Consider the following 22,574-nt stretch of genomic DNA (forward strand, 5'->3'; position numbering starts at 1 on the left):
GTGAAAATACTTTCCATTCTTTTTTAACACCTTTTATACGAAGATTAGATGGCAGTCTTTGCTTAAGGCTCCCTCAAGGAAAGAAAGATGTGTTTTATTATACCAATTAGGTTGGTATAAGAAATTGAGTAATTTGTACTTTTCTTTTAATTGTAAAATCTGCATGTCTCTTAGCTGTACATGTCAAGAAAATTGATGATTTCTGGTAAGAAAATAATTAATTAAAAATTGAAATGTAAAAGTTTCTTAATGTTCTTTTAAATTTATTTTAAAATTGACTTCAGTTTCATATATATGTCCGAGTATTTTTTAAAATTGTATTTAAAATTAATCCAAAGTTTTAGTAATTATTTGTTGAAAGATGGGGAAGTAATATGAAATCTCACCATTTCCATTAGAAGGAATTAATTCCCCAGTAATTTTTATTTGTTATAGAGCCATTTCAGTCAGCTGTACTCTGATAAACGCCACTTTTAATCAGCTTCCTCTCAAATTATAATTCCCACTTATATGATTAGTGGGAGAAAAGCTCTCTGTATGTCACCTCATTAGGGCACCTCATTATGTGAAAGGAGAGCATTTAAAATCTATTGCAGTGAAGAAGGTGACAAGAATTTGCAATGTGAAAAATAAAACAGAGGTTTTCCAAAACAACTGAGCTTATTCTGACTTAAGCTGTCAGCACAAGTACAAACACTATTTTAAGTAACCCTGGAAGGAACCTCTGTGAGCACTGTGATGTGTTGTGCCATGCTGCATGTGGTCTCCCACGGGGAGGCATTACTTAAATTGCTAATTTAGTCTTCAGCATTTGCCAGTTCAAGGATCCAAATGTTCACATCTGAGAAGTTATCTTAGTTTTAAAAATCTTTATTTCTGATTCATAAAGTGCACATTGCTATAAAATTTGAAACTAATCACTTCTTTTTGCTCTCCTTAAAGAGCATATGGGTTAGTACCTATGTGTTTACAATATGCTTTGCTGCCAATGTGGGACTGCTGTATGGCGTTGTCTGCACTATAGTAATCGTGATTTTCCGCTTTCCCAGGTAAGGAACAATTTATTTAAGTGTTCTACTAGCACTTCATTATGTATTCATTCTGCATATTGGTTCACAGTCAGGATAGACATAAGGTATACTAAATTTAACAACTAAACTTCAGCTTTTAGTTGTAGAAAATTGCAAGATAAGATAATTCAAAAGGAAAAGTCACATCTGTCCGTTAAGTGTAGACTAAGGAATCTAAAATGTTTTATAAAATGGTATTATTTTGTGATTTCTCTTATTACTACATATCTGTAGGATTTGTTATGCGAAGGTAGCATAAAATCAATAGGAAGATTAATTACATTTTTTCCATTAGATTTTTATTTGCTCTTTAAGGAAAAGGTATGTCTGTCAAGCTTCAGTAACTAAGAGCCTTTATAGGTATTATGTTGCACAGGAGTTGGTAGGTGACAATTGCACTGCTAATATAGATTAATGAAATATAACTGTGCAACTATTCTAACGTCTAACAAAAAGTCTAAGTTCTGTGTATGACTTTTCCTGACTTAGAAAAGTCAGGAAAAAGAAACTAGAGCAATCAGAAGTTGTTTTGTTTTTTTTTTTAATATATTACAGTTGCTACTTTGGATCATGAGTAAAGGGAAATATAGCTGAGATTCATGATTGATTTGTGCTACAGAATTAATTCACAGCTCACCAGTCCTGCAAATGACTTGCTGCTTGCATGCAGTTGTTTGCATGAACATTGAATCCCACTGAAATTAAGCACAATATAGACAGCTCGATTAAATGATTGTTAAAGTTAATGGTGTTAGACATTTGTGCACAGCTCTGTTCTCATTGAATAAATTGCAGAACCAGCATGAAAATAGTTCAAAATTTCAAGTCAGTTAAAAATTATGGGAGATAGCTTCTGCTTGAATCAATCAGCACTTTTGTGATAACATTGTGCTACTCAGCAAACTAAAATTTTGGTAAATTCTTGTAATAAAGTAAAAGGCAAGTTTTCATGCTGTTTTTGTCCTGAGCCTGGATGTTAGACGTTCTCCAACAGCAGAAAGGGATGGATATCTAACACAAAAGAGCCTGACTAGTGAAGACCTCTGTCTGAACTTGCACTTATTAATAAATAAGTAAATAAGACTTCCCAGTGATCTCTGTGCTCTTCAGTGAAGCTGCACATACAGTCCATACCAACTAAAGGTATTGAACAAGGTAGGAGCCTTAAAACTGGTACGGCACAGATGGAGTTAACAAGATAACATGTAGTAAGCCATGCAGTCATGAGCAAAAGTGTTAGCAGAAGTGAAGCAAGGAAAATATGATTATTTATTGTAGAGTTTCTGTTCAGATGTCAGAGTACTGGATGTGGTATGTGTTATGCATCAAAATGTATTAAAACCAGCAGTAGTATAGCTTCATTTATGCAAAGATGAGAGAACAGCTGATGTTTGCAAGGCTCATTTATCTGGCCCCAATACCTGCAGATATTCCTTGTATATTGCTGCATCTGTCTCAGAGGATAGATAGTTCCATAGTCTTCTGCAGTTAAATGTGTTCCTGTAAATTCAGGAGATCCCACGCTGAGCTCCCTTTCCAAGGCAACTTTCTCTTTTCACTGTGTAGAAAGCATAGGAATACTGGCCCTTTCCAGTAAGCCCCCCATTTTGATAGCTAGAGTGCAGTGTTATGTTTCATCATTTAAAGATGTGTTATTTTCAATGACAAATAAAATATCTTTGTTTTTCATGACCCACAGCTATTCTTCATACTTATTTTCCCTTTCCTTATGATTTTGCAGATAAAAAATATTAAACTTCTTTACTTTTGAAGCTATAGATTGAGTTTTATAATATAAATTATTATTAATAATTTTAAAACATACATATAATATATGTATTATATATTATTCCTATTATATATTATTATTTTTATTAATGCATATATTATTATATACGTGAGCTACCTTGACTTGAAAGTAGCACTCTGGCCAGAAAATGAAAATTAAGATTTTCTTCACAAGAGAATTTAATTATTCATATTCTCAAAGTGAACTCATAATTCTAAAATGAACTTTTTACTCTTTAAGAGGATGATTATCAGAAAATATAAAGTCTGTAATCACAAAAATACTCACAGATTGCATTGTCAGACCTTTAAACTGCTATGCTGTAGTTTGAGATGTGTGTCTTTTTGTTTCTGCTCAGGACTACTAATGATTTACTGTACAGATTTTTGTCTGATATTGATTGTAATACTGATTTCAGAGCAAACACCCTGAATTTGAAAAATATGAAAGAGGTGGACTATAAATACAAAGCAGAAGACAATTGTGTAAGTCAATTTCTTTTTTAACTTTTTGTTTGTGTGTGTGTTTCACTAATTCAGGTTTGTTTGTCTTCCCTAGTTAGTTACCAGATTGTAATCAGGGAATCAAGGGAATGCTTTTATGACATGACAACTTGAAATCTAAAGCCAGGATAATATAATAATAAAATTAGTTGACCATCAGAAACTGGAATATTTTTGTGGTTCTTCTGCTTGTCTGCAAAGTGAAGTTAAGCAAGTCTTCTTAGGTCTATCTTAGTTTGTCATTTTTAGTTATGAATTGCTCTTTCTCAAAGTTTCCTAATTCCTAAATTTAAGGAAATGTCTTGCAGGAATGGCAAGGGCCATCTGAGCAGACAGTCTCTGTATTATTATCACATTTCCTAAAAGTCCTTTGCTGTTTTCATCATCCCCAATCTCTTTTCTGAAACCATTTCTGTCACCAAGCCCTTGTGACCAGACTGTCCAGAGGACACCATGAAGCTGGGCAAAGTGTGGCACTACCACAAAATAGTCACAGACTGTTTCACAAACCTCATCACCCTGTGCACATGAAATAGGGATGGAAGAAACTCTCCCAAAGACTGTGCCTTTAAAATTGGACTTCTTAGAAACTTAAACCAATCAGATTCTTTTGGTTATTTTCATTGCAATTTTCGTCAAAATTGCTTTTTGCTCAGGTCTATGGTAAGAGCAGAAGGGTAATGACTCAAAGAGGTGAACTCCCTCCTCCAAAATGAAATGGTAGTCAGCAGCCAAGAGAGAAGTAGAACCATGTGTCCTTTCAGCACAGAGCCCCATCAACAGGACATCCTACCTTCTCCACTGTGGCAGTTTCTCCTACGTCCTTTTTCCTTTCCTAGTGCTGATGAAGGGTCTTATGTATCAGTAAATCACATGTTTAGCAGTTATTATTTCTCCATTAAACAGATCTTCTTTAAAGAATTTATTATTTCTGGCAAATGTCTTCTATCAGAGCTATCTTGGGTTAAAAATCAGAACATCCAAGGGCTCAAGGGCATTTACTCTTTTGGCATGCTGAGCAATGTTGGAATGTGAAAGGTACATAAGAATGGGGAGGACTCTGAAATGTGAATTAAAACACTGTTGTTGAGGCTGAACCAGCAGTCAATTATTATATCATTTTTCCTTCTTAATAAAAATGTTGGAGTAACTTTGTCAGAGATGGGTAACCAAAATTTTATTTGCCTGCTATTTATCATATCAGTTCATGAAGCATTTTGTACAAATGCCTATACATTTTATTTTTTAAGCTTACTGCTCCCCTGCTTTCCACCCCCCCCTGCCCAATTCAATAAGATTAACACCAGTAACCTAGTAATAACAAAAGTAGTGTCTGCAGACAGTGGGGAAAATAACATTATGTTAGAGAAGCAAATTGCTCAAGAGCTTATTACACAAAACAAAAGAAGGAAAATATGCCTTTAATTTAATTTAGAGTCACTGCGTTGCAGCAGGCATTTAGGGTAATTTTTAATGTATGAATGTTAGACTGATCCAAGTTTCCCTGGTAAATAACTGATTAGACATAAACAACAGGACTTTTAAACATGAAAATATGCAAGCTTAATGATCTTCCCTGCCATTAAGGTCTGTAGATTTATAGGGGTTATTTAATCAATAAGAGAAAAGACACTTTAATGTGGAAAAAAAATCAAAGGGTACTTAGAAGCTTATGTGAAACACATTTCATCCCAGGCGCTCACTGGCACTGAACCCGTACCCGAGCGGAGCCAGCGCTGTGCAGAGCGCGCAGGGCAATCACCCGGGGCCTTCCAAGTGGTGGCAGGGGCAGGCACGTGAGATAAATTTCCTGCTTTTATAGCAAGGACACAACAAAGAGGAAGTTCATTTTTCTCTGATTTTTCTCTGTTAACAAAGAATCAAGCCAGAGCCAGGAATAACTGGCTGGTCAAATTTAGGCACAGTTGACCTTGTCCATTCTGGACAAAAATTATACCTAAGTCTGCCATCTGTTTGAACTGGCCTTATGATTTTAGCCTTTCAAGTTTTGTACCTTGTACTTATTGAAGCTTTATCATCACAGGATTTGATCTTTCCACATCAGTCTTCCTTATTTTCTTAGCTTTTATCTTCTACTTTGTCATGGCATTGGAATGTCCATTTGTCTCCACACCAAGCCGTGTATAGCATCATTTTTGTGGGAATCTGTGGGATGTCAGAGCATTTCTCCATGCAAGCCTATACCACCCTCTGTTTTGCCCTTATTTTAGAGCTCTGTTCCATACAACCTGAGACATTTTAACTGCCAGTTGAGCTTTGCCACTTGTCTGACTGTGGCATGTAGGTGATGTGGTATTTACTGCAATCACATTCATAGGCAAATTGCATAAAGTCCCTACACATGGTCTGGGGTTTTTTTGCCTCAGTTTGGGATGTTTGAAATGTTTAATTTATTTCATGGTCACTGTGGCAGTGTCTGAGAGATCATCTTATTCCCAGAAGTCTGAACAGCAGTCTACAATAAGGAGATATTTTATGTGGTTTGTGGTGAAGATTTCCATTCCTGTTTTGCTTGAAAGTCTGTTGGAAAAACAGCATTTCTTCAATGCAATCCCAAACAATTTTTAAATATTTTAAAAATGGTCTGTTTCAACTCCACTTACTTGTGTTTGACCTTGTTCCATTGACATTTGTTAGGAAGAAGAGTCTTTTTTGACCTGTATTCTCATGCTAATTCTTGATTTTTACTTTCATTGTCACACGACTTGTGGAAAATTACAAGTTCAGCAGAATTAACTCAATTCTATGTCCTACAAAACCAGTCTTTAAGCTTGTCTTGTTGCTGTCCAACATATTTATTTATATATAAATATTAATTTTCTCACTGGCTTATGAAGGTATTTTGAAAGTACACCTTGAGAGTGAGAGAAATAGCATTTGTTTTGTACAAAATGCCTCCGACTTGTACCTGGGGGTTTCTGAACATTACCTGGTGTCCTTCCAAAATTGCTCTGCTGTGTATCATTTATGTTTTGTGCTACACAGTCTGACTGAAGGTACTGGTAAGCTGGTTGTAGCTTACTCAGTGAATTTCAGAGACAGGCTCAAGGGCAAAGAAGATTATTGTGTTGGTTGTAGAAATGTGCTGGTAAAGCTTTAAATGTGCCAGTCAAGGGTCATCTGGATCCAGTAAGTATTTTCATGGAGAACTATCTCTGTACTGAAGTCATCTTCAGATGAATGATGAATATTGCCAGCTTTCCCCAAACCACCTGCGGTGTTTGCCCTAAATCCTTGTGTGCTTTTCTCAAGATGTTTGTCTAATAAAATATATTCTCTGTCTGCAAATGTTACCCTGCCTATCCTTGGGGATCATGCCAACTGAATAGTACTAATATAATTGTTAGCTAATAGCTCTTAATATTATGCCTCATAATGTGCATGCTTTTTTTCATGTTAAGTAATATTATAGATAATGTTCGTTATATATTACTTGTGTTTCCATTCTTACTTCAGACGTGTGAAGGCTGATCAATAGAATTATCTCTTAAATAATTCTTACAATCCAAAGCTCATCCTAGGTTAATTTACAGGTATTTTCAGTTTTTTAAAAGAAATGAATCTGGGGTTTCTTCTCCAAATCCAAGATGAACTTTTCAGCATTATGTTTATTTCATTCCCCAGGAATCCCTAAAACAGGTAAAAATAGTTTCAGTCAACAGCCCGTTAGTCTTTTTGAATGCCAGAAAATTTCACGCTGACTTGTTAAAGATAATCCAGAAGGATGGCATGAGCAGCCAGGTATGTGATATTGTAAACAAGGTGGGATGTGCTTTACACTTCAGTAATCCCCGTGACTGGGTTGAAGATCATGTTTGCTCTCCTTGCTTTTCTTACAGAATGCAATCAGATACTGAAACAGATAGAAAAAACATTAGAAATTATTAATTTAGAATAAAAGTAATCCTAATCTTAATCAGATTCAATAGGGACTGTTTTCATATTATTACTTGAGGACAGTAGTATTACTTGAACACAGTAGCAAATATAAATTGAAAATACTTACTATTTTCAAGTAACAATATGAAAACAGTCTATATGATTTCTACTTCTGCATGTGATGTCGTAAGAGACATTAAAGCACTTATCCAAATCTCAAAAATTTTTGAAGAACTTACATAACCTCAGCTGATATAAGGCTGGGATCTTAGAAACAACAATGAGTAGCTACAAATATGCTTGACTAAAATGTGATTTTTTTTTATTTTTTTTTTTCTGGATATAAATCCACGAGAGATGGAAACTTCATTTCTAATTATAAATAATTTTGGGAGAATTAGGAAGAAAGTGGCTACTTTTTTTCTCAATGGTATTATTTCTTTTTCCTCTTTTGCACTGATTGTATTAGAAAAATAAACAGTATACAAATTACATATATCATGTTTTTGTAGAATATCCCTGTAAGTATAGTATTTTCCAAATTCATCAGCACATAACTACTGCAACTTTCTGCAACACTTCCTAAAAGGGAAAAGATAAATTATCATTTTTCTATCAGTACCATGAAGACATTCCAATATGATACAATGCCTACTGTAGACAATTTCATCCAGTTTGGAAAACTGGACTGAGAAAATCCCAGCTGTGTCTTACATGGGTTGTTAAAACAGACACATCTACCACCTCTGCTGTCCCTTGACAAAGAGTTGTGCTACCCATATGCGCTTAGATGGGTGGAAATTCAGCTCAGATAATGTGATGCTTTTTTCCTTTGGTTTTGCTAGGCTCACTGATTTGGATTACTATGATAAAAGGCCTCTAAACAGAGAAATTTATTAGGATTTGCATGAAATTAATTTGAGTCAATTTAGTAAGTTAATTTAATGAGTTAATTTATACATTACTTATAAAAGAGATTTTATCCTTTGTCTCTTCTGTAAAGTACTCAGCAAAACAGCTTCCTGAAATACTGCGCTTTTTGCTTTTAAATTTCTTTTTGTTGAATAAATGTCTTTCTGTAGCACATAATGGATGTGAAAAAAATGCAGTTCCAGTTTTGTTTCTGTGCTGTTTATGGTTTGTCATGTTTCTACAGAGAATTTGCCCATTGAAATAATTATTATAAAAATTATCCAGATAATTGTAATTCTTTAATAAATTTACACATCCAAGATGTTCTTACTAAAATATTAGCGTAGCAGATGAGATTGCAGCAAGTAGAAAATTAATCAAAAGTTAATAATATAAAATCACTGCCAATAATTTTTTTTTGTCAATAACATCTTTTCCATCTTTTGACCGCTTCTTAACCTCCCCCTCTTCCCCAAAGGAACTGGGTCCAAAATATGTTGTCTAGTGAATCCAAACTTGACAGAGGTTGAGTCAGCTAAAAAGAAATGCAAAATATGAGTTTGAGTATGTATCTCAGTATTTTTCTAAAGTTATACTAGAAATTATAATAGATCCAATAGACCATTGCATAAGACATGATTTTGGGAGAGAATGAGCTAACTTTGATACTGAGAAACAGAATTCTCATGTATTGCATTGATTTCCTCTCATTACTGTGCAATGGACTGGTTTTCCCTGATATGTTAATAATTTTTTGCTTTTATTTCAGTGTGAGCAGAACACTTTGCTCTGTTCATTTTCCAATGGAAGTTGCCATGGTGAGTTTCTTATCTACAAATGGTGTTAAAACCAAAATGGACGTAACTGTGCAAAATAGCTCCACATTTTTTCTATATATTTCCAGGTGTATGTAAGTTTTGTGGAAATAAATATTTTCAGTTAGACCCAACAGTCAATGAAGCATGAATGCTAAACAGTACTAAACTGTGCTAACCTTGGCCTAATAAGTCCTTTTTTTCGTTCTGTTTTTGACTGACTTTTTAAGATTTCAAAAGCAAGAAACCCCTTGAAAATGCTTTTTCTACAGGAGTGGAAGGTACTAGTGAACGTATCATTGCCCATCACACAGGGGCTGGAACTAGATGATTTAAGGTCCCTTCCAACCCAAATCATTCTCTGTTTCTGTGTCCCTGCTTACTGCACTGTAATGAGTGTGTGTGTAAAGAGACAGGTACATAATGCGGGAACCCTTCCTGTATTGCTGCCTGGGCTGATCTTCAGACCAGGCTGAAGAGACTGTTTTGCTAAGCTCTGGTCTTGGGATTTTCTGCACACACAGAGTTGAATATTAGTATGAAAATAAAAGTAAGATTAGAACTATGTTAAATCTTTGTGATCTTAAAGCCACATAGGAGAAAATCTCAGAAAATGTCAACTGAATTGTTAGTGATGTGATAACCAACAATATTATACAGTATTTCAATACAATATATAATAAGATACCCTAGAGTTTTCCTTTCAATTAAGGATTAAGCTGGAAACTCCACTCTTTCCACATTTTGTAACTCTTAAATCAAACCAGAGCACATGCATTCCCATGGGAGAGCTGCAGCAACCTTTTACAGTGGATACTTTATACAGATGACTTCACTGTGGATAGAATTAAAACAGCGTTTATTTAAAACACTTATAAGCATTAAGACTGCAGTAGAAAATCTGATTTGGAGGCTGTTGTCTGAATGTTTGCATTTGTTAACTAGACTCAGGACATTTTTATGGTACTACAGTGTTTAGTTAACTTGGGGATGACAGAGTGCTTCGCTGTAACATAGCAGCATATGAAAATGATTATTGATGATTAAATTGTATTTTATTAACTATATTGTAAAATACTATGTTTGAGAACATCTTACCAGTACATATTTCAGTCATCTTGAAGATGAACTGGTTTCTCATATTACAAAAGTGACAGAAAGCACAAGACCTCTTTTCTGAAAGCCTAAGTCCTGCTTTGAGGACTTAAATGCTCTTGCTACTTGTACCAACCAGTCTATTATGATTCTTCATGGGGTCTTTAACAAAAAATAGAGAGAAAAAAGAAAAATCCCTTAAAGAAAAAAGCAAAATGTGGAGCTTAAGTTTTCAAAAAGGAGGGGGGCATGAGGACACAATCATTCAGCCTTATGGCAGTTGTTGAGGAAAGCTTGGACATTTATGTCTTTGTCAGAATCTTTCCTTTCTCTCTTTGGGGAATACTGTCTGTATCAGCACCAAATGAAATGGCTGCTCTTGCTCATGCCACTGATCCAAAGAGGGTGCAGTTCTTAACCTATCCCCCCATTTATAGGCCAGATAGCCTCTACTGCAATTCAGGATGCAGCAGGGAATTATGTCACTGCATCTGGGAGATCACATGAATCCTTTCTGGATTTCTATCACAGTAATTTTCAGGAGGTTCCCTTTTTTTTCATTTTTGTTTGTATGTATCTATTCATGTATGTTGGACAGTACAAAGACAGTAAATGTCTGGAGATGCAAGTCCAAAAGTCTTTGGCTTTCAGACTACTGTCAGAAAGAAATTACCACCATTACAAATTTCCATGATGGGGAAATTCCAAGTCCCTTCAATAGTTTAAAATCTTTACCTCTGCTCTGCCAAAGCCATTTAGCTTAACTCACCTTTAGAATCAGAATTCCTTTCTTTCATATTTTTCTTTTTTTTTTTTTCAGTTGTATGCATTATGATAACAAACATTTGTTCACTGAACAATATAAATAAGATGTGCATTATTTTACAGTCTTCCCTTTATGAAAGCCAGGAATCATTTATCTATGTGCTAGTTCAGGGTGTGTTCAGAACAGAGTATGTTTAGACTAAACACAAGATGGCCTGATGATGAAGAATGAATATAAGAACTTTGCAAATCTTACCAACACAATTTTCCTCTCCAGCATCAATATGTTGTTGTGTATTAAAAAATTAACCAAGCAAAAACCAGCTTAGTAAAACCTTAGGAAAAGTAAATACTTCACTTTACATATATTTATTCCTTATGGTTGAATATTAAATTAAGCCATAGGCAGGTGTTTAGGGACTATGGAAATCAGTGTCTAACTTAAAAGAAAATAGGTATATTTTCTGTGTATCCAATGAAAAATCTTCCAAAGTAACCACGCTGACTCAATGAGAGATTCAAATTTGAAGAACCAATTGCTTAATTCTTGAGACACTATTTCTGCCTAAAACATCTCCATTCTCCATGTTCTGTCTGTCATCACTTCTTTCCATTGCCCTAAAGGTTCTTCATTTGTTCTTCTAAAATATGGCATTTGCTTGCCTGGTACCCCAGCACATAACAATAAAAATTTTATTGTGATAGTTTGGGTTTATTTTGTTTAGCTATCATCATTCTTATACCCATTTCTTGAGTATTCTCCTTTTAATTAAAGTTTTTCATTTATCAAATGTGTAGGTGAGTTGGTGCAGTCATGTCACAGTGAGCGACATGTTTTGATATTAGACTGCAATGGACTGAATTTCTTTGACTACACTGGAGTCTCAGTACTTCTTCAGGTATTCAAGACACTAGAAACATTCTGTATATGTTATAATTATACATGTGAATTATTGGGGCCAACTATCAGTCACTCCACCTATACAGTGGATAAATATTTCACCCACAGAAAAGATGAACACAGATTAATTACATTAAAATATTTCTTAATATTTTGGTTAACAGTGCAAATGTACATATCTATATGTAATGAAGGGGAGTTTTGGAAATTTCCTTTTTTCTTTTGTTTTTTTTAATTGGTTTAGGTCATATTTGATCCTGCTATGTCAGCCGTAGAGATGTGTAAATTTACCGCTTTAAAATTTCAGCTTTAATTCCATGATTTTATCTGTATGTTCTTCTGTCTGCTATGGCTGAGGTGAAAAAAATGATCTCCATAATTTCTCCTGTGGGCAACATATCTTGCAGACTGGGTTCCAGCATTGCAGGAATTCCAAGATGCTCCCAGAAGACTGAACCCAGCAGTCACTGGTTACTGTGGTGAATGTAACTAAATCCATATGGTTGCTGGCCATAAGTGGTGTCCCCTTGGGGTCCGCCCTGTTTAATATTTTTGTTGATGATTTGGACAAGAGGGATCGAGTGCACCCTCAGTCAGTTTGCAGATGAGAGCAAGCTGGGTGGGAGTGTTGGAGGGCAGGAAGGCTCTGCAGCAGGGTCTGGACAGGCTGGATCGATGGGCCAAGGCCAGTTGTGAGGTTAAGCAAGGCAAAGTGCCAGGTCCTGCACTTGGGTCACAACAAACCCAGGCAGTGCCACAGGCTGGGGCAGAGTGGAAAGACATGGATTAGTGGTGGACTTGGCAATGCCAAGTTAATGCTTGGACTTGATAACCTTAAAGGTCCTTTCCAAACTAAACAATTCTGTGCGTCTATAGTTCTACATAATGGTGCATATGGTTCTATATGGTGCATAAAAAATTATGTTCAAAAACTATTCCTTACATTTCCATCAGATCTGGAGTTTAAAAGTAGTGTAGTGAGTACAGAGTTAAGTGGGTATAGAAGGTTTCATTAGCGTAATTTTTCTGAGTAAGATAGAAGACATGAACTTGGGTCTTAACCCAGGCCTCTTCTTACCCTAACAATTTTCTCAATTTAGTGTGGTGATTGCACAGTGAAGTAAGTGTTGCCTTAAAATATTTTCAATTAAAACTACATGTATAGGCAGGGATATAATGAAAAAGAAAACTGGAGAAATAAGGTTAGTGGGAGTGTTTATTAGCTTTGAAATACAGGGCATTCAATGTAGTATTGGTTAAAGAATTTATGAAGCTAATTTCCAAAAGGTCTTAGAGACCTCCAAATTACAAATTATGTCAAAATGTTTGACAAATCTGTGAAAGGTAAGTCTGGTGTGGGCTGTGAAGTGCACAGGTTGGTAGTGCAGCCTCTGGCTAAACAGTTGGTCCAAAATGAAGTTACTCCTTCTCTTACCAAGAGGACCACACTCAACACTTCCTTGTTGTTACACTCCTTCCCAAAATATCAGCACTGATGTCAGAGATGGAGAATTTTTGAACTGAGTAAGATTTTTGCTTCAATTTTAAAAATAGGATATTCTGACAGGGTTCTCACTGAATCTCTTCTCTCAGAATTTTTCTATATCAAATGGTTATTTTAACATTTTTTGAAGCAGTAACTGCTTGGATATTCCAGAAAACTGCCCCACTCTGGTTTTAGAGTTATTTTCACTTTTGTTTAATTCTTTTGCTTTGTATCTTATTAATATTTTTTTTCTTTAGGGAGTTGAATACTTTCAAAGAGAGAATAAAGAGCAACTTATTGCTGAATGCAGAATGATAGTTATGGTGCTTTTTTGATAAAAGTCTCAAAGTTTCCTAGGTCTGATTCCTGTGGACTGGTAGTATGCAAATGGTAAGGACATGGGAAAGCACACTGAAAAAAAAAAAAGAGAACTGGAAATAATGCCCCTAAAAATTACAGTCAGAATTGGCAAAATTATTAATCAAATTCAGTTTTAATTCTCGGCAGAGCTGTAGAGTACTGTGGAGAGGTGGTAGGAAATAAATGTGGATGATGTTTGCATTATAGAAGGGCTCGCTCTGGTGGCTGCTGGCAGTACAGCTGCTGCAGCAGCACTCGGGCTTTGCCTGCCTTGAATACAGGCTTTTTGTGTCGTTTATATTCTTTCAGTATTTAAAACAGTTTTTTTTTTTTAATTTCTTGTTTTCAAACATAGATTTACATGGACTGTAAAAACAGATACATCGATGTGTTGCTAGCACACTGCAAAGGCAAGTATCAGTTTACAGTAAAAATTTTAACATGATGATTTATATATCCTCACTACCTTCTCGGTGTTCATGTGTTTGCTTTATTGCAGCTTCCTTGATAAAAGCAATGCAGTACAGTGGAAATCTTGACTCTGAAAATCCTGTATTTTTTGAATCTATTTCTTCAGCAATTGATGCCATTCAGATTCACAAGGTAAGACTCAAAAGCAGGAGTAGGTGAAGCCTGAAGGGCTTTTTGGAAACTTACAGTGATTTGTTAAAGTCTGGTAAAGTCTTATTTACCCAGTGAACCTTTATGTAGAAATCTTTTATCTGTCTGTACTCTACAGGTCCTCAGCCTGAGGAATGCAGTTTTCTATTTTTCTGCTGCTAGCACTCTCTTCCCATCATGTCTCCTTTTGCAACAACTTCTCAGTCTTCTATAATAAATCCAAAGGTGCTGTGTCTGGTGCTTTAATCCAGGCTCATTCTCCACTGGAAAGATTTATGTCATCCAGAAACACCTAACACAGACTCTTGGTGAGACAAATTAACTCACAGCCAGTTCTGCATTACTGAAACTACAGTCCTGTTTCTCAGCCTGGGATGCTTGAACACCACAGCACTGGTCTGACTGAAATGGTTCTGGATCCCCAGCTAGTTTGGTTTGAGATTGAAATCTTGTCTCTGCCCTGCACTCTACCATGTTGTGTTGGTTCAGTGGCGGAAAAAGGGGAATTGCACCAAGTGAAACAGAGCTAGATGGAAAAGGGAGGCTTGACCATCTATTGTTCAATGATTCTTGCATTCTTTTTTAAAAAGATTGTTAGCCTGGACTTTCCTCTTGAACTATGTGATCCTTTTCCACTGTCATGGCAGTGTGAGTCTGCATTAAAAGCAGTGTGCTTTCCCGTGGTTTTATTTAAGATTCTAACATGGCAAGAGCTTGGCTCAGAGCCTTCTCCAAGAGACATTAAACTCATCATGGTCTGTGGTTTGGTTGTTTGTCTTTTATACTTCACTTTGTATTTTACTAATTAAATCAGACTTGCCTATGGACACAACCACTTTCCATTGATTTATCCGGATTAAGGTGAGTTGGCACAGTTGGTCCAGTGAATTGACCAGAAAAACATGTTCCCTTCAGTGCTTTTCAACATATTTCATTATCCTGTCCTACAAAAAATTTGTTGAAATGGTAACTGCAGGGCAAAAATAATGGGGTTGGCTATTGTGTATTTTGTCTGGGTCTCATTAGATGAATTAGAATGATTGTTGTCCTATAAAATGTCTGCTTTTTTTATTGACATTATTAACTTTCTTAACATTCTTTTAAGATAGTTATGTACTAGCATTCCCATTTTATGGAAGTGGGACATAGATAGACCAGGACAAATGTTCATAATGAAAAAGGGGAGTTAAAACCCAAAGCCCACTTTCTAGGGAACTGATTGGTTCTACCAGAGCTGCTAGGCAAACCAAACCTCTGCATTAGTGGCTTAGAGCAGTTTAGTCTAAAAGGCTCGAATGCAGCCTCAAATTTTAAATGTAATTATGGAGAGTGTATATATTCTGCCAATACTTCTTTGGAGTATTCACAGTATGTGCTTCAGGGATTTTTATGTGTTCATTGTGTTGAACACCTGAAGATATGGTGGACAGGAATGAAAAGGCAGGGTAACTGAAATAGCAGCATCACACAGGAGCTAGCAGTCTATGTACTCCGCCTGTGCCTTTTTAAGGTGCTGAGGTCAGTAGGACTTCTGAGTGTTAACATGACAGAATAGGCAAAATAGAATAGAAAAAAAAATACAAGGAAGGAGTTGGAGACTAACAGAAAGTGGTATGTTCCAATTCACATTTCAGCTTCCCCATATAGCAGGAAATAGTCTTCCACTGTCAGAAAGGTAGAGGTAAGAGAGCTTTGTGGTTCATTTTCATTTCTGCTGCTGTTCAGAAATGCAAAGATGTTCTTATCTACATGCTCCAATGAAAATGTGTCATTCTCATTTTTATGTATGTAAATTGGTAAGATACTTGCCTATTACTTTATGCAGTTAATCATAAATTTTTGAAATATTTGTGTCTATAATGATGGCATTTTCAAGCTAGCACTCCTTCGTCCCCTAATTTTGCATTATATTCTAGGAAAATATTATAATACTTTTTTTTTCTGTTTCTCAATTTAGAATTACAGCAAGTTCAGTGAACAGAGTGAAGTGTGATGCCCACCAATGAGCATGGCAAGTTTCATCTGCTCATACTCAGAATGAACTACGTAATTTTTCTCCAGTGGATCTCCTACAACATCTTTTGTATACCATATATATTTAGTACATTGAGTAATGACAGATCTGCCTTTCAGAAAGAAAATCTTTTGGCTGCAATCACTCAGAGAATTTTTATGCAATTGTTCTATAGTGGTTTTATATAATATTTTTATATACATTTAGATACAAATTATTAGAAAGCAGACACGAGGTACTGTGTTTACCAGTTAGGTGTATTCTTTTAGGTACCTTCTATTGTAACATTAGTTGTAATATGCATCTGTAGTTTTGTGTGTGGAATAGAGACATTAAGAATTCTTAAAAGAGTATGTTGTAATTGATAGAGTATTTTCAGGAAGGCATAAATCAATGCATACTTTTTCTAATGGCTTTAGTTTTTCCCCTGTTCAAGACAGCCATTTGCAGTGACAGCATCATATCACAGCTATCATATGCTTCCACTTTTTGTACTTGGTTTTGTATGCTTTTTTATGTCTGTCCAGATCAATGGGAGAACTTGCAAGTATGTACAGAGAAGGCAGATACATGTTGACTAAGAACGCTGGATTGCCTCTGTCTATTGTCTTGTGCTATTATGGTTTGCTACATTTTCAAAGCCACATAAACTCTTTAGCTCAGACTGTAGAGGAAAATCTGGTAATATTTTTCCAAAACTTATTCTTTTTTCCAGCACATTTTTTCCAGTCTGCATTTCCAGTTTGAGCTGTGATTTGTTTGGTGTTGAAATCTTCAGCTAAGGCAGCTGAAAGGTGATCACAAAAAACACATAAAGGTGTGTGCCACATTTCAGCCACAATCCTGATGTGCAGTATACTGTGTGCGACCGCACAAAATGGGTGGAGGAATTCACAGGTTGAGCATTTTGGTTTGTATTTATGGGCTGTCATAATAGATTATATCACATTAGATTATACTATCACATTAGTATCATGTTATATGGCAACATATTAAGGCCTTCCAGTACCTGAAGGGAGTCTACAAGAAACATGGAGAGGGACTATTTGCAAGAGCGTGTAGTGATAGGACAAGGAGGAACGTCTTCAAACTGAAAGAGAGTAGGTTTAGACTAGATATTAGAAGAAAAATTCTTTACTGTGACAATGCTGAGGCACTGGAACTGGTTTCCCAGAGAAGTTATGGGTGCCCTGACTCTAGAAGTGTTCAAGGTGAGGTTGGATGGAGCTTTTAATAACTTGTTCTAGTGGAAGGTGTCCCTGCACATGATGGAGATGTTTTTTAAGGGCCCTTCAAACCTAGGCCATTCTACGATTCTATGTAGAGTTTTTCCCTGTTGCTTTTGTTCCCTTTATGTGAACACCAGCAGCAAAACGTGAGTTGAGCAAAAAGGAATCAACAAATTACAAAGATAAGGAAGTAGTTTAGGTTTTGGTTTTTTGTTTTGTTTTGGGTTTTTTTTTAATCTATTTAAAAAATCTATGGAAGCTAAGAGTAAATTAAAATAGCACAGCCATAATGGCCATCTTACACTATAGAGAGGAGGAAAGTACAAGGGTGCTTTGTGCAGCTGACACATACAGGCAAAATCTAGTTCTAAGTGTTGTTTTCAGCAGCAGTTACATCTGTATGTTTGTCTGGACCCTCCTTGCTCTGTCTGCCCAAAGCTGCTGCCTGCAGGAGATGAGATGCCTCATGGAGTGACTTCTGCATCTCTGCATAGTTAAGACATTGATAAACTTTTCCTCAAGTCTTGGTCACCCCACACACGATAATGGGAGAGAGTAATGGGGCTTTTTGCCCTTTCAATTTTGAGTGACTTGCAGTTATTCCCTACTTTGTCCCACAAAGGACCAGAAATGTTCTGTACAAGTTCTTCTGAGACTACTTTGGTAATTACTATGCAAAAGGTTGATAAGTAACTGTGAGAAACTCATTATATGCAGGAGAAATAAATTCTGTATATTGTCCCAAGCACATTAATTTCAGATGCTGTAGTTGATTGCAAATGGCTCATTACATCACTGGACTCAGTAGCAGGCTATAACATTTGATTAATAATTTTCTGAAACAGTTTTAGTAATTTATTAACACTTTAGAAACTATTTACAATGTACTTTAATCATAGAAGCATCAATTTCATGTCACAGTTGAATGGAGATTTCCACTTAACTGCAAACTGAATAAATGAATAAATGGTATCTTTTCTACTAGGTTCAGCATTTGTTCTTTGTTGGTTAAATGTTTTTTTTCTGAAAATTTATAGATTAGTTGATTAATGAAATTGTTAAAAATAGGGTCTTTAGCAAAGACAACATCTTTCACTTCTCAGGAGACTTTCACTTTTATTCTGAATGATCTTGTAAATGGATCAGCACAGATACTTTTAAAATTTCTTTTTGTATTAGCCCTTTAAGAAACCTTCTGCATTAAATAATCAATTTTGTAGTGCTTATCAAAATAGCTTCTCATTTTTACTGCTTTCAATAGGAATAATTTTTGCCCAGTTAAATGGCTGGTTTAGGGATGAACATTTATTATTAACTCCAACCTTCCAACACTAGGCTTTGGGATAATTTTTCTGTAATCTATTTTGCTATATATAATTAGTTTAAATAACTTTCCATTTCTGAGAGTATGCATTGTTAATTATATTCCCTGTCTGGCAAGTGGCATCACTTAGGATGGTTGTTTTCTCAGCAGAATAGTGTTTAAGGGACATGTGAAGATAGCTGCCTATTAAATTTCTTCTAAAATACCTGTACTGAGTTCAAGCTCTGTCAAACCAGAACTGCTCTATATGACTATGGACAGTGAGCGAGGGAGTGTAATTTCTTTTTTACCACTGACTTGGAAAAGCAAATTACAAATTACAAACTACTGACGCAGTTTCCATTTCTCTTTCACCCACCCTTCTGAATTACTGCTGTTGACTGAAATATGTGGCTGTGCATTACCTGTCTTCAAGTGGCCAGGATGACCCTGCCATCAGACTTTGTGGACTTCCAGATCCCCAGTTGCTCTGCTGGTGGGATGGGAGCTGCTTCACACCCTCCCTGAGTTGGTCTCTGCAAATCCCTGGTGATGGCATGTTTGTGCCACTCACAGAGTCAATAACTTGACAAACAACTGCTTAATTCTTCTGTGAATCTTAAACCTTAAGTTTAGAATTAAGTTTTGGAGGCAATTCCCACTTACTAATTTCAACCCTTCCCTCAATGCTTTTTATATAGACTGTCCACTGGCTTTCCTCTGGCTGTCAGAGAGAATTATTATGTAAATATTTGGAAGCCCAACCCAAAACATCACAATTAGCTTCACTGGAATGGAATTAAATATAATAGAGTAGCATTTGAAAGAAACCAACAGCGATCATCTAGTCCAACTGCCATTATTATAAAAGAATCTCATAATTAGAATAAACCATACTTATTCTTCTGATCCAGAAGGGCAAAGGAAGCCAAACTCATCCTGTAGCAAAGAGCCTGCACAAAGTCTGTATGTCCTTATGGCTGTGCAGGCCTGGCCACACTATCACAATGGAGTGAATTACAGCCAGGAACAATAAGGGGTTTATTTATTTGTGCCCTTCATCTTTGTACCTTCAGCCTTATTTACTTGAGCATCCCTAGGGACTTTTCAGAATAATGCGGTTTTATTAACTGCAGTTGCATCCATCAGCTTATGCAGTGTTAACAATAAGAGCAAACTGCAGAGTTCCCTCTGCCCTCAGTGCTTTCTAAAGGTGCAAGAGAGAGACTGCACCTGCCAGCAGAGGCTTGAGGAAGTCTCTCATTTACAAACAGGTTTCAAGTAATGAAACTAATGAGTTTACTACTCTTAGTAAGAAATTCTGAAAAATCTAACCATTCACTTTGATTCTTGTATGTATATTTAGATGCTCAGATTTTATCATGCAAAACTCAGTATGTCTGATTCACCAAGCTTTTGCAAATCAGTGCTTCAATTTTGCACATTTGGTGTATTCTGCACTTCATAGGATAACTTTAAGATTGTTTTTTGCAAAGATGGTCCAAAGTTATCAGAGATGATATATTTACTTTGTGTTTAGGATCTTACAGCTATTTTTAGAAATTTATTCTACATTTTAAATATTATATAATGTAAGTAAAGAGTTTTTCTCAATATTTAAGAGTTGCTAACCAGAGTATATTAAAATGGTGATCTGATTATATGCTTCTCATAGAATTTGTTTCACGCATTCCAAAACAAAGCAAGCAATGAGAAAAAACAGAGAGAGCAAACTGATGTTAAAGAATGAGTATAACAGCAATTAAAAATTAGGCATAAAATACATAATAAGGAAAAGACTGTTAACATTATATTTATGCAAATTAAATGTTTCTAATTCTTGTCATATGTCTTTCATTTTAAAGGTTATTTGCCCTGATTCTATGATTCAAGTGTCACAAGGTCTGGCTGTAAATGCTTTGACATAATTTATTTGACAGCTCTGTGTGTCATAAATATATAATGTAATAAGGGAAGGTATCTTCACTGTTGAATGAAAACATTAATGTGTCAATACTGTGTATGAATACTGTTTGACATTTACTAGTTTCAAAAATAAAATACACAGTATGCCTTGAAAATATGGTATTCCTATTTCTGGAAGATACTTTCTTTGTCTACAGGAACTCATAAATAAATGAAGGAGCGCAGTTCCAGAGTGCATGCTAAATGGTGCCTTCATCATTAAGATAGATTTTACTAAAGTTCACATAATCTGTATGTTTCCATATGTTTTATAATGCATTTAAATATTTTTTTCTTTTTCAGATTCTGTGTATTAGCATACGCAAGAATAAATTTATACTGAAATAAACTGAAATATGAGACAATTTGCATGTAGAAGGAGGAAAATGCCCTCATTATTTAAATTCTTTTTTTTTTTTTTACATTCTGTACTAGCCACTTTGTTATGAGATATGCTACCTTCTCCAACCTCAAAATATATTAAATCTTAACAATGAAAAAAGAGAAATTGCCTTATATTCAGAAGTTTTATTTCCTCATATCTCTTACATGAATATGGCATATAAGAGACATTTTTACCTCTATAAGAAATACAGAAATCTTGGTCCAATTTCTCCAGTATTGCCTCTTTTCATGCACAGTTGTTCTAATATGTCTTTTTTTAATTGTCATTTGCATCTACAGATGGTGCACCTCATATCCAATTGGCACATGCTGACAGCACTGCTTCTATACAGTCTGGGCTTATCCCAGTAAAGAGAAAATGATGGGCAAATCTTCCCACCACCTCCCAATAACTGTAATGACATTAATGAAAAATGGATTGACATATCCTTAAAAATTTGGCCTTGAAAGTAGCAGCTTAATTTTTCAAGCCTGGTAATTTATGAAGGCATTTGCATGCTTCTACCAAAATGAATCCAACTACTGTTTTTTATTGTTTTTTATTTTACAGTGGTACAAAACAGGATAAACAATTTACGGTGACATAAACTCCTAGATGCTAGACAGCTAATGACGGGCTGTTTTCTAGATCTAGAGCTATCCTTTCCAATTACACCCACACAATAGCTAGGAAACCTCCAAGTTATCTCACTTCAGAGTGAGATAACTGAAAAAATATCAGTTTTTATTCCCAGATTGGGCACGTAGAAGCCCAAGATCAGCTCTCACCATGAACTTGAAAGGTAACTTGAAGTGCAACTCCTTCCCTACTGGGAATCCTCTGGTTCCACAGCAGTTCCGGAGCATGACATGCAAAAGCAGAGAAACGGCTGCTTGGTTAATCTTTTTTTCATGTGTTTTCCAATAAACAGGTCTCTTGTGCTGGATACATTCAGGTGGTTAATATTTAAGAAGAACCAAGAGAGTGCCTCATGTTGTTGTTCTGACTGACTCAGTGATGACAAATGTTTCTCATCCCTGTTATGCTTTGATTGAGATACTTCTGCAATTCAAAAACACAGCAAAAACTTAGGAATTCCTGAAAACTCTACAATGTTCAATTAATCCCTATCCTGTACGTTCACTTAAATCCCACAAAATATATCCCACTAATTCGGACATACTGTTCTATATTCCATTTGAGAGGCAAAATTATCTGCTCCCTTAATTGTTACTTGCAATAGTTGTAGGATTTTGGGGAAGGTGCTTTTTTGCACATTCGCTCTGATTTGTAGGTCAGGTTATATAGTAAAAAATGTTTGCTGCTCATTGGATCTGGAAATGAGATCTCTCCGAGTTCATAGCAGCAGCACTGGAATAGTGAATTGATACTAGAGTGGGTAGCTGATACTCCACTACAAATTAATAATTTCAAAAACTCTCAGGATTTGGCTTCAAGTTC

The 22,574-nt window shown here is 35.7% G+C and overlaps 1 protein-coding gene across 2 annotated transcripts in view; it reads left to right on the plus strand.

The window, feature by feature from the left end:
* The window catches only part of SLC26A7 (solute carrier family 26 member 7), a 66,200-nt gene extending 48,835 nt beyond the window's left edge, over positions 1–17,365 (plus strand). For both annotated transcript variants that reach the window (XM_015649174.3, XM_033512336.1), the window contains 8 exons: positions 943–1,049; positions 3,278–3,344; positions 7,008–7,124; positions 8,944–8,992; positions 11,648–11,748; positions 13,952–14,006; positions 14,096–14,199; positions 16,175–17,365. In XM_015649174.3, the coding sequence (XP_015504660.1) occupies positions 943–1,049; positions 3,278–3,344; positions 7,008–7,124; positions 8,944–8,992; positions 11,648–11,748; positions 13,952–14,006; positions 14,096–14,199; positions 16,175–16,210 (636 nt within the window). In that variant the 3' untranslated portion in view covers positions 16,211–17,365. The remainder of the gene's footprint in view (positions 1–942; positions 1,050–3,277; positions 3,345–7,007; positions 7,125–8,943; positions 8,993–11,647; positions 11,749–13,951; positions 14,007–14,095; positions 14,200–16,174) is intronic.
* Positions 17,366–22,574: the final 5,209 nt, after the last annotated feature.

This window comes from Parus major, chromosome 2, assembly GCF_001522545.3.
Source record: "Parus major isolate Abel chromosome 2, Parus_major1.1, whole genome shotgun sequence".
In the NCBI taxonomy this organism is placed as follows: Eukaryota; Metazoa; Chordata; class Aves; order Passeriformes; family Paridae; genus Parus; species Parus major.